Source organism: Cololabis saira, chromosome 24 (assembly GCF_033807715.1).
Source record: "Cololabis saira isolate AMF1-May2022 chromosome 24, fColSai1.1, whole genome shotgun sequence".
Lineage (NCBI taxonomy): Eukaryota > Metazoa > Chordata > Actinopteri > Beloniformes > Belonidae > Cololabis > Cololabis saira.
In genome coordinates, this window is record NC_084610.1 from 9798554 (window position 1) to 9814501 (window position 15948).

At 46.8% G+C, this 15948-nt stretch overlaps 3 protein-coding genes across 12 annotated transcripts in view; 2 read left to right on the plus strand and 1 right to left on the minus strand.

Moving 5' to 3' along the window:
* Positions 1 to 159: 159 nt before the first annotated feature.
* alg11 (ALG11 alpha-1,2-mannosyltransferase) lies at positions 160 to 4246 on the plus strand. Its single transcript, XM_061715499.1, has 5 exons — positions 160 to 236; positions 1338 to 1559; positions 2347 to 2718; positions 2800 to 3344; positions 3434 to 4246. Exons 1-5 carry the CDS (start codon positions 190 to 192, stop codon positions 3712 to 3714), a joined length of 1467 nt encoding a protein of 488 aa, XP_061571483.1. The 5' UTR covers positions 160 to 189; the 3' UTR covers positions 3715 to 4246.
* Positions 4247 to 5093: 847 nt separating this feature from the next.
* spp2 (secreted phosphoprotein 2) lies at positions 5094 to 6905 on the plus strand. Its single transcript, XM_061715941.1, has 6 exons — positions 5094 to 5236; positions 5344 to 5471; positions 5613 to 5735; positions 6015 to 6125; positions 6259 to 6295; positions 6525 to 6905. The coding sequence occupies exons 1-6, from the start codon at positions 5146 to 5148 to the stop codon at positions 6635 to 6637; spliced, it is 603 nt and encodes a 200-aa protein (XP_061571925.1). The 5' UTR covers positions 5094 to 5145; the 3' UTR covers positions 6638 to 6905.
* Positions 6824 to 15948, minus strand: part of raph1b (Ras association (RalGDS/AF-6) and pleckstrin homology domains 1b) — a 38181-nt gene continuing 29056 nt past the window's right edge. For 3 of the 10 annotated variants that reach the window (XM_061715932.1, XM_061715930.1, XM_061715931.1), the window contains 9 exons: positions 14707 to 14866; positions 14464 to 14585; positions 14088 to 14153; positions 13857 to 14000; positions 13182 to 13292; positions 12463 to 12561; positions 12240 to 12360; positions 12013 to 12152; positions 6824 to 11918 (listed from right to left, as the gene is read on the minus strand). In XM_061715932.1, coding sequence (XP_061571916.1) covers positions 8967 to 11918; positions 12013 to 12152; positions 12240 to 12360; positions 12463 to 12561; positions 13182 to 13292; positions 13857 to 14000; positions 14088 to 14153; positions 14464 to 14585; positions 14707 to 14866 — 3915 coding nt within the window. In that variant the 3' untranslated portion in view covers positions 6824 to 8966. The remainder of the gene's footprint in view (positions 11919 to 12012; positions 12153 to 12239; positions 12361 to 12462; positions 12562 to 13181; positions 13293 to 13856; positions 14001 to 14087; positions 14154 to 14463; positions 14586 to 14706; positions 14867 to 15948) is intronic. The other 7 variants (XM_061715937.1, XM_061715935.1, XM_061715934.1 and 4 more) reach the window with 4 other exon arrangements.

The following is a 15948-nucleotide window of genomic DNA, read 5'->3' on the forward strand; positions in this document are numbered from 1 at the left end:
TTTTCATAAAAGTAATTTAACAACCTATGATTTATAAATAGCACAATTAATGTGTGCAAAGTGCAAAGCTTGCTTTACGCCAGTGTCCATGAATGGGGTGTAGTGACGCCTCCTCGCCTGCAGGGGGCGGAACTGCAGCCAGAAGGAAGAATGACGACATGTGAACCCGCTGTAGCTTCTGTTTCCAGGATGTCGGCCCACGATCAGCTGGTCGTTTATTTGTGCGAATTAACAAGGTAATTTGTGTTTAAACTAAACTTTGGTACCACTTGATCAAATGCTAATTGTGGGTTTTTTTATGAAAACATTGCTTGTTTTTGTCATTCGCTTTTGCAGCTGGTCTTGAATCAACTCCGACTGACGATGATATTCTGAGACTGTTTTGTATTGAAATGACCAAATGTCCTACTTTACGTCTCTTTTTCTGTGTTATAATGGTTTTATTTTTATTTTTATTTTTATCTTTAAATAAAAAACTAGCTCTTTACATTTTGCTGAAATCTGGCCATCCTCATTGGTATACGCTTAGATTCAGTTTCCAAATCTTCCAAAGCATATTTAAGTCTTGTAAATAATACTGCTTTAAGGGGGAACTTTCAACTTTAATTTGAGCATTTCACAAAGACAAAAATCCCCAAATGACTGTAGACAACCGCAGCTAAATCAGAAAATCTCAAAAGGAGAACATTTTTATTTTCCTGAAGACTTCATACTGTCTCTTCATGACACTTAGGGAATTTCACATCATAGATTTTATTCATAAATATTTTTTTTTTAAATGTGGTGATAGTCAATAAATGGCCAGATTAGCACAGAAAATGTAAATGTATACATTAAACTGTTGTCATTTCTAAAGGATTCTGTCTTTATTGGAGTTTTGGACAGTAACTTCTCTCCTGTGTCTCCTTTAAAGTCAAAAGCGTGCATTTCTAAACCCAGTTTCCCTTCCAACGGGGTCACCAATGTAGGAGTTTGGGAACAAAAGAGCTGAAGAATGCCTTTTTGTGGACGAAGGAAAAACTTGTGTAGTTTATTTCAGTCTCTCGTTACAACTTCCCGTAACCATGGTAACAGAACACCAACTGAAAAGTCATCATCATTAATAATGGCTAGATTCTTGTGAATTCTAACCTACTGAAACTAAACAATGTCCTGCTAGTGAGTGGCCTCTACAACCTCAACATATCTGCCAGTTTCCTGAAATAATAAAATTTTCATTATCTACAGATTTTCACACCTAATAGTGTGTATATTTTAATCTTTGAATGAAGCAGTTTATATCCACTGCTTTTATGAAGCAAGTTTACTGCAATATTGTCTCTCTCTCCTTTTTTTAGGTTATTATGGATGTTGCTGCTACCACTGGTGTTTCTTTGTGTCCTGCTGATTGCTGTTCTGGTCCTGATGGTGCTGGCCGTGCGGTTCTGGCTGCAGAGCACCAGGAACGCACGGCGGGCGAGAGACGGCCGTCCCACGGTGGCATTTTTCCACCCTTACTGCAATGCAGGAGGCGGAGGGGAGAGGGTTCTCTGGTGTGCCATCAGGGCACTCCAGGACAGGTAATACCTCTATTTGTCTTTATTGGTTCATCAGCAAGAATATGCAAAAAGCACAAAGCTGTATTTTTTTGTGGAAAAAATGTGTGCCGGTGGTACATTTGATACAGGGTGGCCGAGGGTCCTTAAAAAGTCTTAAATTCAATTTTTGCTAAAATAAGGCCTTTAAATGTCTTAATTCATCTTAAATCTCAATCCAAGGGTCTTAATTTTAGAGGGAATGTATCCAGTCATCATTAAAAAGTTTATTTCATCATTTTGAGGAGAATCTCCTGTGGAGGTTCTAAATCTGTGTTGTCAGATTGGGCAAGTTTAAATATATATTTGGGCTACTTTTGCTGATTTTTATTAAATATTTAGGAGAAATTATTAACAAAAAAGTTGCCATTATGGCAGAGAAAAAAGTAAAAATGTACACAATAAACTCACTGATATTTTATTTGCTTTAATCTACTCAATTTAATTGTAGTCTTTGCTTGGAGCCTGAACTTTTTTTGGGCTATTTAGTGGTGTTGTAAAGCTTGAAATTTATAATGCATTTAATATTAGACAGTTTTAACATAAAGAATGTATGATATGGGATGGTTTTTCAATATTTATTTCATTATTTGCATTGCGTTTGGGCTGGAACCTGTCAGCCAGATCTGGCAACCTCGACTTCAGTGCTGGATTTCTTAGTGACTTGTCTTTTTGGTCTTCAATTTTGTTTGAAAATTGTATTAAAAAGTCTTAAATTTACCTTGGTCAAACCTGTAGACACCGTGTGATAACTAAGCATATTTACCTGCAGGTATGTGGACATAAACTTTGTGGTGTACACTGGAGACTTGGGTGTGACGGGCCAGCAGATTCTTGAGGGAGCGCGGCGGCGTTTCAACATTGTGCTCCCCCGGCCGGTTCAGTTTGTGTTCCTGAGGCACCGACTGCTGGTGGAGCCCGGCTTATTTCCTCACTTCACCCTGTTGGGGCAGAGCATCGGATCCATCTTCCTCGGCTGGGAGGCGCTGACGGAGTTTGTCCCGGACCTTTATATCGACTCCATGGGTTACGCCTTCACATTGCCCCTGTTTCGCTACCTGGGAGGCTGCAGTGTTGGGAGCTACGTGCATTACCCCACCATCAGCACCGACATGCTCTCTGTCGTGAGGGAAAGGAATCCCAGGTAATTAAAACCGCAGTCTCACACTCCTCAGTGGCTGAAAAGCTTTACTTCCTAATCTCTTCCTAATTGTTTATGTTTCAGGTTCAACAATCCCGACTACGTCTCCAACAGTCTGTTCCTGAGCGCCTTCAAGGTGGTGTACTACTGCTTCTTCGCCCTGCTCTACGGCATGGCCGGCTCCTGCAGCGACCTCATCATGGTCAACTCCTCCTGGACCCTCCATCACATCCTGTCCTTGTGGCGCTCTCCCAACCGCACCAGCGTGGTCTACCCACCCTGCGACGTCAGCGCCTTCTTGGACATCCCTCTCGAGGAGGACGGCGACAGGAAGTGCCACTCCATCGTTTCCATTGGGCAGTTTAGGCCGGAGAAAGACCACCATCTGCAGATCAGAGCCTTTAAGAAGGCGCTGGACAGGAGGGGGGGACTGAAGCTGGTGATGATCGGTGGATGTAGGAACGAGGAGGATGAGGACAGGGTGCTCATGTTGAGGGGGCTGTGCCAGCAGCTGGGTATAGCTGACAAGGTGGCATTTAGAGTGAATGTACCGTTTGAAGAGCTAAAGAGGGAGATGGCAGAGGCCACCATCGGACTTCACACCATGTGGAACGAGCACTTTGGAATAGGTAATAGATCTAACTCTTTGTTACATCAAATCTGTCTTTTAAGAAAAGGAAAAAAAAGGTGTTAAAATGTCACTTTTCTCCCCTCTTAGGGGTTGTGGAGGTCATGGCAGCAGGGAAGATAATCCTGGCCCACAACTCTGGAGGTCCAAAGCTGGACATCGTTGTACCTTTTGAAGGGCAGCAGACTGGATTCCTGGCAGACGACGAGGACGGTTACGCGGCAGCCATAGAGCAGATCCTGGCTCTGCCGCCAGACAGCCGCTTACAGATCCGACGCAGCGCCCGCCAGTCCGTGGCTCGCTTCTCAGATCAGGAGTTCGAAGCTAACTTCATAGCCGCCGTGGAGCCTCTGATGGGAACGCTGGAGTGATAAGAGACTGAACCTTTGTGTGGTCAACGTGATGTTTGGATGCACTTAGGACTGCATTTATACTCTGGGGCTGCTGACAAAACATGATCATCACAGAAAGTGGATGAAAAGACCAACCTTTTATAGAGGTTGTGAAGAATGTGAGGTACTGCAGACACTGCTGAAATCAAAGAACTAAAAATATACATATATTAGAGAATATTACAATCGTGTTGCTGTTTCAGAGCAAATGCAAATGTTATGTGTTCAACATTCCTTCGTCAAATGTGGCGGTTTTGTTAAACTACCGGTAATCTTTATTCAACGGGGAACAAATAAGCTTTAGTTTGATTATATGCGAGAAAATATTGTAAAAAAGGAGAATACAAATTTTAAATGTATTTATTGTGTACACGGTTTATGATTCTATATGTGCACAAAATGTGAATTATTTTTTTATACCGAGGATGTATGTGATAAAAAGGCTTTTTCTTCATTTGTGTCGCTGAGTTTTGGACCAAATTAAGTGTAATGTCTGGGGTTAAATGTTTAAAGCCAACAACTGCTGTTTTGTTCTGCTTCATTTGCCGGCAGTGATGGGGAAAAAGATCAAAACTGACCACATTTATTGATGCAGTCGTGGTTTTATAGAGTGAAGCTGCTGGGACGATCATGAGAGCCTAAATTTAAATCATGCTCATTTAAAAATAAACTAGACATTATCAGAGAGAAGAAAGGCTTACCTTTACATCTTTAATTTCTCGTTCCTTAAATAAGTCATAAGTTACAGCATACTTACACTTTAACTCTAAAACCGGCCTTTCCAGGTTATTTTCATACATTAATTTGTTGTCAGACTTGAGACTAACAACATTCAATGGCAGAAAATGTTTTAGTTTTTCTTTTATCTTCGAGTTGTTTACTTTGTAAATTATTAAATAGGAATTCCTCCATGTAGGAGTGGAAACATAATTTTAGACTGACTCTTCAGTGTAAAAATGCACTTTGGGGAAATCTTCCTCTTCAAAACGATGCGAGATATAAGAAATCTCTGCTAAGTGCATGCATCGTGCATGGTGATCCCACCTTTTCACTGCAACCACAGCTGGAATTCAGACAATGGGAAGGCCTGGTCTCATTTATATCAAAAAGAGGACAAATACAAATGTTCTATGTATTTTACATAAAAAAAAGGGCAAAAGGAGATCCTAAACTGTTGAACACCTGCTTGGAGAGCATCGCAGGTCTGAACTCTTATCATAACGGACATTTAGTTCGGAACGCCAGTCTGGGATCAAAGGTTATGAATGATTCCAGGAGGAAACCTGGATGTACAGAAGAGGAGGAAGGCCATTATTTTGTGTGTGTGTGTTTGCTTTCTGAAGGGTTATGGAGTGTAAGAGGCGGTGCATAGCTTTATCAGGACCAAAGTTGAGTATATTTAGAGGGGATATGAAGGATAAAGATCTTTTTCGCTTGGAGTTAAACAAGATGAAGACACACATGCTTCTCCTGGTCTTGCTGCAGTGTCTGGTGTGCACAGGTGAGTGTGTTTCTGTACTGTCCGTGGTTGTGGCTGATATCCCAGCATTCAAGCAGGTGAGAAATCGTACACACACCGGGCTACCGTGTCTCTTCCACACTTTGCAGGCATCCCACTGTACAGCCCTGAACTCAAGTCCATGGCAAACAGGGGTCTTGGTGCCGCCCTGACAGAGGTCAACTCTGCATATGCCGTTAGCCATCTCTTCCGTGTGACCCAAGCCTCCATCAAGAAGGTTTGTGCAACCGTAATCCTTAGGTTGCATAAACTCTTAGGTGTGCTCAAATCCATTTTCACTACTTTGAATACACTAAATGTCTAGCTGGGTGCTTTTTAACAGCTTGTGGATTCATTAATAATACTAAATGTCTCCCAGGTCATACCCAGGGGCTTGGGCATTGCTGACTTGCTGATGGGATTTGGCATCAAAGAGACCGAATGTGCACAGACGAGCAGAAACGACCCACAGACATGCGCCTTCAGGCTTGGCTTCTTTGTGGTGAGGCATTTAAACTCATCACAATGTTTTAGTTAGAGCTGCATATAAAGAGATGCTACCAAAAGTACAGGAAAAAATAGTGCAAAATATCTGAAACATGACACAATGGTACGGGCAAATTTGCAAAACATTTAACACACACCACCCTGTTGACTGAAAGATCTGTTTACATTGGCAAGACTTGACCAGGGCAAAGATCAAATCTGTTCTGAGTTTAAGCAGTGCAACTCAGAGCCAACAGTAAAATTGTGTTGTTTTTTGTTTTGTCCTTACCCACAGCCCACCTTTTCCTGCTCTGCTCGGGTGCAAGTGTCTGCCACTTTAACCCAGGTGATGTCTCTCAGATGTGGCCACGGTGGCAGCTCCTCCAGCTCAGAGTCAAGTGAGGAGGTGAGGTGGAGACACTCATAACCAGACATTCAGCGCTGCGTCAACTGGAAAACTCTCTTGACTTAACACCTCAAATGCTAGCATTGTTCAAGACTGATATATGATGAATAATGTGAAGGTTTTGCTCCTGCAGATGTTTTCAAGAGGACGTCTTCCATTTGCACACAGAGGTAAACACATGTCACGTTAGTATATGTATCTAACATTCAAATGCCAACATATCAATGCACAGAACAAAAATATTCTGGTTCAAATCCCACAAGGGGCCTCCCATATGTTTTCCTAAACTAGACAAGGTTAATTAATGTGAATGGATTCATTTTTTTCCTCTTCCCTATCAAACTGATCATTGCCTCATGTCAGTGACTAAATGACTCGACATCTGCACACTTTTCACAGCCCCACCTCCTCCTCCTCCTCGTCTTCCTCCTATCTACTCGGGAAGCACCGTCCAGAGTCAGACGATGGAACCTCGACCCAGAGAAGAAACCTTCAGCAACTTCCTGGAGTGAAAATTCAGCTCAGTCTGGCTACAGTTTTAGGTGATCAGAAGACAAAACTTGAATTAAAAATTTGGTTTTGACTCACATTTCATAGTATTTTATTTAAATTTTATTAGCAGGTTTAATAAAATGCCATTTTTTTTCCTCAATCACACATTAAAATGAATGTACTTGTAGTGCAGAGTATGACCACTAGAGGGAGTATGACAACATGATTTCACACAAACGTAGCTCTAATTTTTATAAATAAAAGGTGATAATGCTTGAAATGATTAAAGGAGTGTTTTTTTTGTTTTTTTTTTACCTTTTTTGAGGCATGTATGGCACTTTGTTTCCCACTGGCACCCCTTGCATGCATTCACCTTGAATTAAGAAAGTCATGCTGCACCCACAGACATTCAGCACAGGTGCTCAACAATGGCAAAGTATTTGCAGTAACTAAATAAGTCAAATCTGACGATCTCCCTTGGCAGTAAGTTCAAAAAGATTCACAGAAAGGAGTCGAACAAATAAGGACTCAGACAAGTTGAGGTCTGGTTTCAACATTTATATTGTGATTCTCAGTTTATATGCAAGAGGACACATTTATTCAACCTGCCACTTTTCTTTACTTCATTTGGCCCCACATGTTCACGTCAGCACATCAATAACTTACATACTGTACTGTAGTAAACATCCTGTCAGGGAAGCTGATATTCGGTTATAAGAAAAGATACATGGCCCTAAAGTGGTAATTAAGAGCGTTGTAGCTGAGCGGAACAAATGAATAGCATGTTTAATACGTCTTGTGTGGAATCGAACAGCACATCGCCAAGACGGACTCACAGAAACGGTAGATATGTCTCCACTGAGCTCTCGCCACACCGAGGGCCCATTTAAGACCGGTTTAAGTGATGTAAAACATTATTGATATGTCATCCTGGCAGACGAGGACATGTGGAGAATGGGTTACTTGAAGGAAATCACTAGCACCCTTAAAGTAAAAAGCACTGCTGCTTGAAATGCACAACCCTTTACGCTCTAACTCTCTACGTACAAAAATCAAATGTTTTCCTTATGCATGAAGGGCTGAAGCAGCAATGGCACCATGAAGAAACAAGACACAAGAGTTGCAAGCACATTCAGTCTAATACAAGTCGGATGGTGTGTTATGATGTAATACTCTGTACATTAACTGGACAGATCAATCTCCTTCAAAAAAGGGCTCAGCCTTGTGTGGACAACGATGAGAACCCAGTCTGTATTTCTTTTCCAACTTCCTGGATACCATGTGATGTAAGAAGGCAGCGGGGGACGAACGGTAACAGTAACGGAGCAGCAGCTGCAGCTGTACAGATGCAAACTGAAGGATAGAGGTCCAAAAATCAAGCCGACACACAGGGAACTCACACGGTCCACGAGGATACGCCACCTCCTCACTTTGTTTTTTTTTTTTTAAGTCCATCACAAGATTTGCATTGATTAAAATAAAAAGAAGTTTCCTTCATTCCAGTTTTGAAAGTCCAGACTCTTTGGAAACCTTTGGAAGATATCTCCTCTCTGTTTCGACCTCTGTACAAGACTTTGGGAATAAGGCTTCCTTCTGATTTGCATTTGCCAAGCTGTGAAACTGTTTACAAATGCTTGTTTGGATTATTATCGCTGCATTTATGTGTTATGTCCTCAAAAACAGCTCACGTGTACATTCCACTTATGCCCGAACATTGTTCTGCTCCCCTCGACTCTGTTGACCAGCTATTAAAAGACACTTATAAAAAACTTCTCAGCTTAAATTATTTGATATAAAAGCAAAAACCAAACCATTCTCCTTCCACGAAGGCCCCTCCTAGCGATTCGCTACTCCGTACGTTCATGCATGCGCCCGATGCATGCATGCATATTCAGTCAGTGTCTCCTCCTCACACATGCAGCCAAACCGCAACAGATTCAGGATTTTACAGCTTCTCACATGGTCCATGCAGGACAAACAATCCTCGCGTGGATTCGTTTTCCTTCGTCACATCCAGTACGTGGCGCAGACTTATGTCAAAGAAGCAGATGCACGACTCGGCTCGGAACTGGATGCGGTAACATTTGCGCAGTTCTTACTTGTGTTGGTTTAAATCTTCTCAGTGTACCAGATGGGTGAGGTTTTACCAGAAATAAGCAATACAATATGTTCCAGAGTTTAAATAGTTGCGGAAAATTAGACCTTTCTGTCACTTCAAACTTACCCGTCCCACTGATCTACAATGCCAAGGTTTTTTTGTTTTGTATTTACAGTCGTAATTGTGATCCAAAACCAGAAAAGTTCAGGAATTCACTCCCACTCAAGAACAGTCTTTCAGAGTCTCAGAGTTCAGCACTCCCCGGTGAGTTTGGTTGTGTCCCCCCGCTTGGGGGGTGCAGGTGGGGGCCCTCGTCTTAGCGTTGCATAGCCTGAGATGTTCCCCGACATGTAGCTCCCGTTGCCTCCGTTGGTTTGGTTTCCCTGGTCCAGGAGCAGCTCGGGGGGCGGGGGGGGCAGCACCATGTCGTCCATCGTCCCCGCCGGCTCCAACTTGCCGGAGAGGCCGGCGGAGCTGACGGAGCCCTGGCGGCCCACCGACTTCCGCTTCAGGGTCCGGTTGAGGTCCTCCAGGAAGTTGGGCTGCCCCGAGCCGCCCTTCGGGGAAGTGGGGGGGGGCGTGGACATGGGAGGGGGCTCCGGGGTGGTGTTGCTGCGCCGCCCCAGCGTGGGCGGAGGCGTCTTCTTCAGCGAGCTCTTTCCCCACGTGGAGTTGCTGACGAGGGGGACCGGTGGCGGGGGAGGGGGCGCCTGGGGCTGGGGGTTCACCACGGCCACCCTGGGGGGGCCGCCTGCATGGGTGTCGTTACCCGGCGGCGGCGGAGGGGGGAAGAGGTCCGAGGCCGGGGGAGGAGGGGGGAAGTAGCCACAGTCGGGTGGTGGGGAGGGGAAGTCCCCCCCGGGCTGCTTGGCCACTTTGCCCTGCAGTGCCATGGGGAGGTTGGCCAGGTTGAGCTTGCCGGGTTTCGGGGGGGCCGGGGGGCCGTTGGACGGGTCCTTGGAGGGGGACCCGTTGACGGAGAAGGCGGAGGACGAGCTGGGGGGGGCGCTATTGCCCTGGGGGGCGAACTTGCTGAGCAGGTTCCTCCGGGACTCCTCGTAGGAGTCCTTCATGCTGGAGTTCCTCTGGGGGGTCGGGGGGGGCTTCTTCCCCGCCAGGCCGGAGCAACCGGAGGGGGAGCGGCTCACGGAGCAGCCCAGGTTCCCGGGAGGGAGTGGAGGAGGGGGCGGCGTCGGGCCTGTGACGGGTGCTGGGGGGGGCGGTGGCGGCGGAGGAGGTGCAGGGAAGCTGTTACCCTCCTGAGGTGGAGGAGGAGGAAACTCGGGGGAATGCACCGGTTGACCCCCCCCCGGCTGCCATTTTGGTTTGGTCTTTACCACGGGTGGGGAGACGGGGGCTTTGCTGCCGTCTACGTGATTGGCTACCGGGGACGACGCTCCTGGGAACTGGCTGGCGAGCTGCTTCACCAGGGACATGGTGGGCGGAGCTCCGGCGAGCGCGGCCCCCGTTGCTTTAGACAGGCTGTGCTGCTTGGGCAGCGTCGGCGGCGGCTGGCTGGACACGGGTCCCGCCTGGAGGCTGAACTGCTTCTTGATGGGCGCCGGGGCGGGGGGTGGAGGCGGGGGTGGCGGCGGTGGAGTCGGCCCCCCCGTGGCGAGGGGAGGAGGAGCAGGGGGGAACGGCGAGACCGGCGACATCGGCTTGTGAGGGACGAAGCCGGGGCTGAAGGTTTTGGGCGGCGCCTGTGGAGGTCCGGGAGGTGGGGGGAACTGGGCCGGGACTGAGAACTGCTGGGGTGGCGGCGGAGGCGGCGGCGGGGGTGGAGGTGGAGGAGGAGGCGGCGGCGGAGCTGGAGCGGGCGGTGGGGAGTCCTCCAGGGCTCCGTTGGAGGACAAGAGTTCCCGGGGGGGGCTGGGAAACCGCTCCTTCAAGACCTGCTTGAGCCCGCTGGCGTAGCCAGACTGACTCATGGGAGCTGTAGTAGGTGGTGGAGGGGGGGGAGGCGGAGGGAATAGTACTCCACTGCTCTGCGGAGCCAGGGGTGGAGGCGGAGGGATGAAGGCAGGTGGAGTGGCTGGGCTGGGGGGGCCACACCTCAGCACCGCCATCGCCGACCCCGGCATTGGCATGGAAGGTGGAGGAGGGGGGGGAGGTGGAGGCGGGACGTTAGTCCTTGCAGCAATGTGGTTCACATTGGGTTTGATGACCCGCGCGGCGGGTGGGGTTGCAGACGTGGGGAGGACCTGCTGGCCGTGAAACCGGTGCTGGCCGGCGGGCTGCGAAGACTTCTGGTTCTGCAGCCGGTTTATGGTGCTGAACTTGTACATGTTGAGAGCCGGCGAGTGGTGAGACACCACCTGCAGTGGGGGTGGGGGGGGAGGAGGAGGCGGTGGGGGCGGGGGAGGCGGAGGGGGCGCCGGGGCGGGCTGCATCTGTGGCGGAGAGGGCATCTGGTGGTAGCTGTTGATGGTGGGGTGCTGCTGCTGGGGAGACTGCGGGGGCTGCGGGGGCTCTTGAGGCGGTGGAGGTTGTGTTAGAGGTGGAGGTGAGAGTTGTGGGACTTGCTGAGGAGACCGCGGCTGGGTTGGTGTCTGGGGCTGCACTGATGGCTGCTGGGGCTGCGGTAAATGGTGATGTTGGGGGGGAGGATGCTGAAACTGGGGTGGATGTTGCTGGGGCTGGGGTGGATGCTGAAACTGGGGTGGATGTTGCTGAAACTGTGGTGGATGCTGAGGCCGAGCCTGGGGTGGATGATGCTGAAACTGGGGTGGATGTTGCTGAAACTGGGGTGGATGTTGCTGAAACTGGGGTGGATGTTGCTGAAACTGGGGTGGATGTTGCTGAAACTGGGGTGGATGTTGCTGAAACTGGGGTGGATGCTGAGGCCGAGCCTGGGGTGGAGGCTGAGGCTGAGCCTGGGGTGGATGCTGAGGTGGATTCTGAGCCTGGGGTGGATGCTGTTGCTGGGGCTGGGGTGGATGTTGCTGAAACTGGGCTGGATGTTGTTGCTGAGCCTGGGGTGGAGGCTGAGGCTGAGGCTGGGGTGGAGGCTGAGGTGGATGCTGAGGCTGAGGCTGGGGTGGAGGCTGGGGCTGCACCAGAGGCTGGGGTGGAGGCTGAGGCTGCACCAGAGGCTGGGGTGGAGGCGTGAGGGCTAGCTGGTCAACCGAATGCTGGCTGTGGTGCCGGTGGCTGTGGGATGGGTGGGGCAGTGTGGCTCCACGCGACGATTCCATTCTCATCTGCCGAGAAAGCATTTTGTTAGCTACTTTATTTAACCACAAACCCTATCATTAATTTATTTCTTTATTGTAAGAGAACGTCATAAAGCCCTACCTTGGAGTTTTCCTCAATCTGGGTACCTCTCTTCCAGGCCTCAGAAAAAATGGAGCTCACCACGCTCTGCGATCGCCCATGAGAGGAGCCCGTGTCCACCCCACTGTCTGAATGGCCCGAATGGTTAGACTGGGACTCTGCTGGGACAGAAGTCAGATAATTATGATATTTAATTATCCATCTACTTGGAACTGTGATAAAATGTCAGTTTTGGAGAATAAATTAACCAGGTATGCTGGCAGAGCTGGAGCCTGATCGGATGCTGGACGTAGAGAGAGAGGACCAATCATAGGCTGCCTCCGTCCTCTTCATGGCTTCTTGATAGTTCATATACAACTGCTTTCCATACTACACACACAGATTAGGATACAAAACACAAAGGATTAATTAAAATAAATACTTTTTAAGCTATTCCTTACCTTTTTATTGTAGCAATTGATTTGGACTCACCTTGGCGATACGAATTCCATTCACCCACTGGTGCAAAGTCCTGACGTCATCACAGCACAGATACTTGATGTACTGTGACTTCTTCTGGATTTGCGGATGCTGGAATAAACAGAAATATTATTTTCTTGCACGGCTACAGCAAAGTATGTAAGATGCAAAGGATTTCAGCGCTAACAAAAGCCTTTCAGGCCCCACATAATCATACTGCCACCGCCGTGCTTGACTGTAGGGTCGGTATTGATGAGGAGGCTTTGTGTCTGTTTTGCCGTTGGGAACTATGACCAAATAGTCCAGAACTCAACCATAAAGGCCTGATTGTTAGAGGACTAGACAGATGGCTGTGCCATCACCTCCAATAAACTCTGTTAGCAGGAGATCTTATCACAACATAACTTTCATACAATAAATTGTGTGAATTGCCACAAAAGCATCCCAAGAACCATTTCTTTCACACCCAGAAATGATCACTTCAGTATTTTCTTTATAAAAACAGTCAAAGCCCATTTCTGCTTTATCATTATGGAGAACTGTTTGTTGGTCAATGAGGAATAAGTTAATTAAATCTCCTTTTTTCCATGTACAATTTTACTTTGTATTAGTAAGTAAAAATCAAACTAATTGCTTTTTTCCCCAGACTACGAGCAAAGTCTTATGAATACTGGAGGTTTTTCTGTTAGAACGCTCCTGCTACTAGACAGTATTTCTGTTAAGAGGTTTACCTTCAGGGCCAGGCAGTAGTCAGTGGGGGCCTTGTATTTGCTCCGGTAGTCCTGGCCATAATACACATTAACATGGTCCAACTGAAGGAAGCACACGAGATCTCTGGACGCCTGCAGAGGAGGAAAGACAGGATAAAACATTACTGAAAAAAAAGTAGGACTAAACCTGCTTTTAAAGGCACTTTATGCAATAATACCACTTCTGACCACGTGGGGGCAGCATATCACATGTAAACCCCTGTAGTGCACGTGTCATGGGACAAAGTGATATTACACTCACTATTATTGTACTGTCGGTGGTAACAACTAGTATTGCTGCAGAGCTCAGACAAAATTTCACTTTTTAAATAAGGCAACAAACTAATAAACTGTATTTGTGTGTGGTTTTACATCTGCTGAATAATACTGATGTGGTGTTGGTAAAACCTGTAAAAATTGCTTAAACTGCAGCACATGTGCGCTGCATGTCTACTGGAATAAATAAAAAGAAAAAGGCATGTGTTGTTTGCTTTGTCTGTTCTTCAAAGCGATCAAGCCCAAAACAGGAAATACCACAGAGAGGATTGCACGGATCTGCTTCTCATAATCTCATCTCATATGTCCGTCTACCATCTTCAATTTGTTTGAGTAGTTTTAACTGGGGATTTTTGTGCACAGTTTTAAATCTCCACTGACCTTAGCTTTGCCTTTTGGGACGTAATAGATCCCCGAAGCCCTGAGGAGGAAGTAGCGTTTTTTCCATGACTTCTTTCCATCCTCTTTGAGCCACAGAACCCCCTCGATCTCTGGCACGGACACCGAACCGCCACAGAAACATTCCTGAAGGGGACACAAACAAAGATAAATCATGTAAAACTGCCGAGCAATAGAAAAGATGAACAACTAAGTGGTTTTGCATGATCTTACCTCTAATAAAGCTTCTTTATTTCTATCAGCCATCTCTGACGTCTCCTTCCGCCCCAACAAATAGTTCTGGAAGTGATTGAAGGGACAAGCGCGGTGAATAGAAGGTGCATGAAGCTGACAGCGTACCTCGTCTTACATTAAATAAATCATTCACCTTTACTCGCGGTATAGCTTTGACCTACTTCCAACTCTGACACAAACACACTCCCTTGTTCGCTCTCTGGCTCTGCGGGCTGCGCCGGCACTCAGCATGCATAAACAATGCGTTTGTTTGTGCAGCATATATACTTCCAGCGTTTACACACTGAAGGCGCAGCAAGCAGAATAAGCTGCTGCCGCTCGGCTGAACGCGTACTACGATTTCACGGGCAGTCACCTGAGGGTTCTTGAAGAGAGCGTATTTCTCGATGCGCTCGATGAACATGAGCTTGTTGTGGCTGTCCCGGGTCCAGTTTAACAGGTTCTCCACCAAGTTTTCATGGTCCTCAAAAATGCGCTCTGAAAGAAATGGAAAAAAGGATTGAAGTTTGCTGTCCTGGCAACTCCACCACCTGCAGTGCAGTTCACAGCAAACCACGGACGGTATTATGTGATCCATTATGAGGGAGACCAGCCTCACCCATCTGCAGCTCTGAGATGGTTTCCACCAGGGACCAGTCGGGGCTGTAGCCGCAGTGGGACTTGTCCAGCAGGCTGTCCAGCACCTGCCTGACTGTCTGCCGCTCGTCAACCATCATGGTCTTGGAGCTCTCATCTGACATGTGGACCCTGATCACCAGCTGAAGACCAACAGGAAGAAAGAAAGAAGAGTTTGGGAAAATGTACCATTCCGTCTTAAGGCCATTTCTTTTTCAATTTATGATCTTAACCATCCCCTTTAGTCTTTAATGATGATGGTCATAGTCAAGACTCAACAATTATGAATGAACATGAGCTTTCTAGTTTATTCTGCTGTAATCTAACGGTTATTTTTATGGATAAAAGTCAAAATATTGATCAAAGGGTTTTAAAATTAAGATTTTAAAAGCCTTTGAGTATTTTTCTTACACAGCAAATGTGTACATCTAAAAAAATAGTGTTTTAATGAACGGAAAACATATGAAAATGGGCCAAAATGAGCTGAAAATATTATTACTGGATACTAGGAACCATAGTGCCAGCAGCAAGAGAGCTCATGACACAAAATTTGATACTTCAAATGATTAGAAACCTCACATTACTGGAGGAATCAGACCTACCGACATGCTTCTCAGGCTTGTTCTAAATATGTGGAAGTACCAATGGGGTTATATTTTCAAGTAAAATAAGGTTTCCAACAAAAAAGAATTTAAAAAAAGAAGAGAAAACATCCTCCTTGGCAGACAAGCTTAAAGTAATCCGAATGTGACAAATACTGGAGCCAAATCCGGCACCACCAACCCATGGCACTCCTAAACCCTGTCCTGGTGTGAAATCTAATAAAACCCTCCATCCCTGGACCTGCTGTAAGGAAGTGAAACTCAAACCAATGGGAATGCCAGAGGAGAGTCATGACAGACATGGGGAGTCTGACCTACATTTCTCAAAGTAGAGACGCACCCCCTTCCTCCTCCTCCTCCGCTCCCCATGCTGCAAAATCATGAATCCAAAATATAGTAAACTGTGAATAATTACTGGTCAGCTATTGTATCTGCAGCCTTTTACCAGTGTGAAGTCCGGTTCTGTTCGCAGAAACACTGTCGGGCTTCAACTGTGCGCATAAAAAGACGCCATTCTGCTAAATGGCATTGCTGTCATTCACATAGACGGTTCATTCACTGGCAGGAGCGCTGGTGAGAACGGGCCTGTGGACCCTTAAATCCACTTCCCAATGGAGACGAGC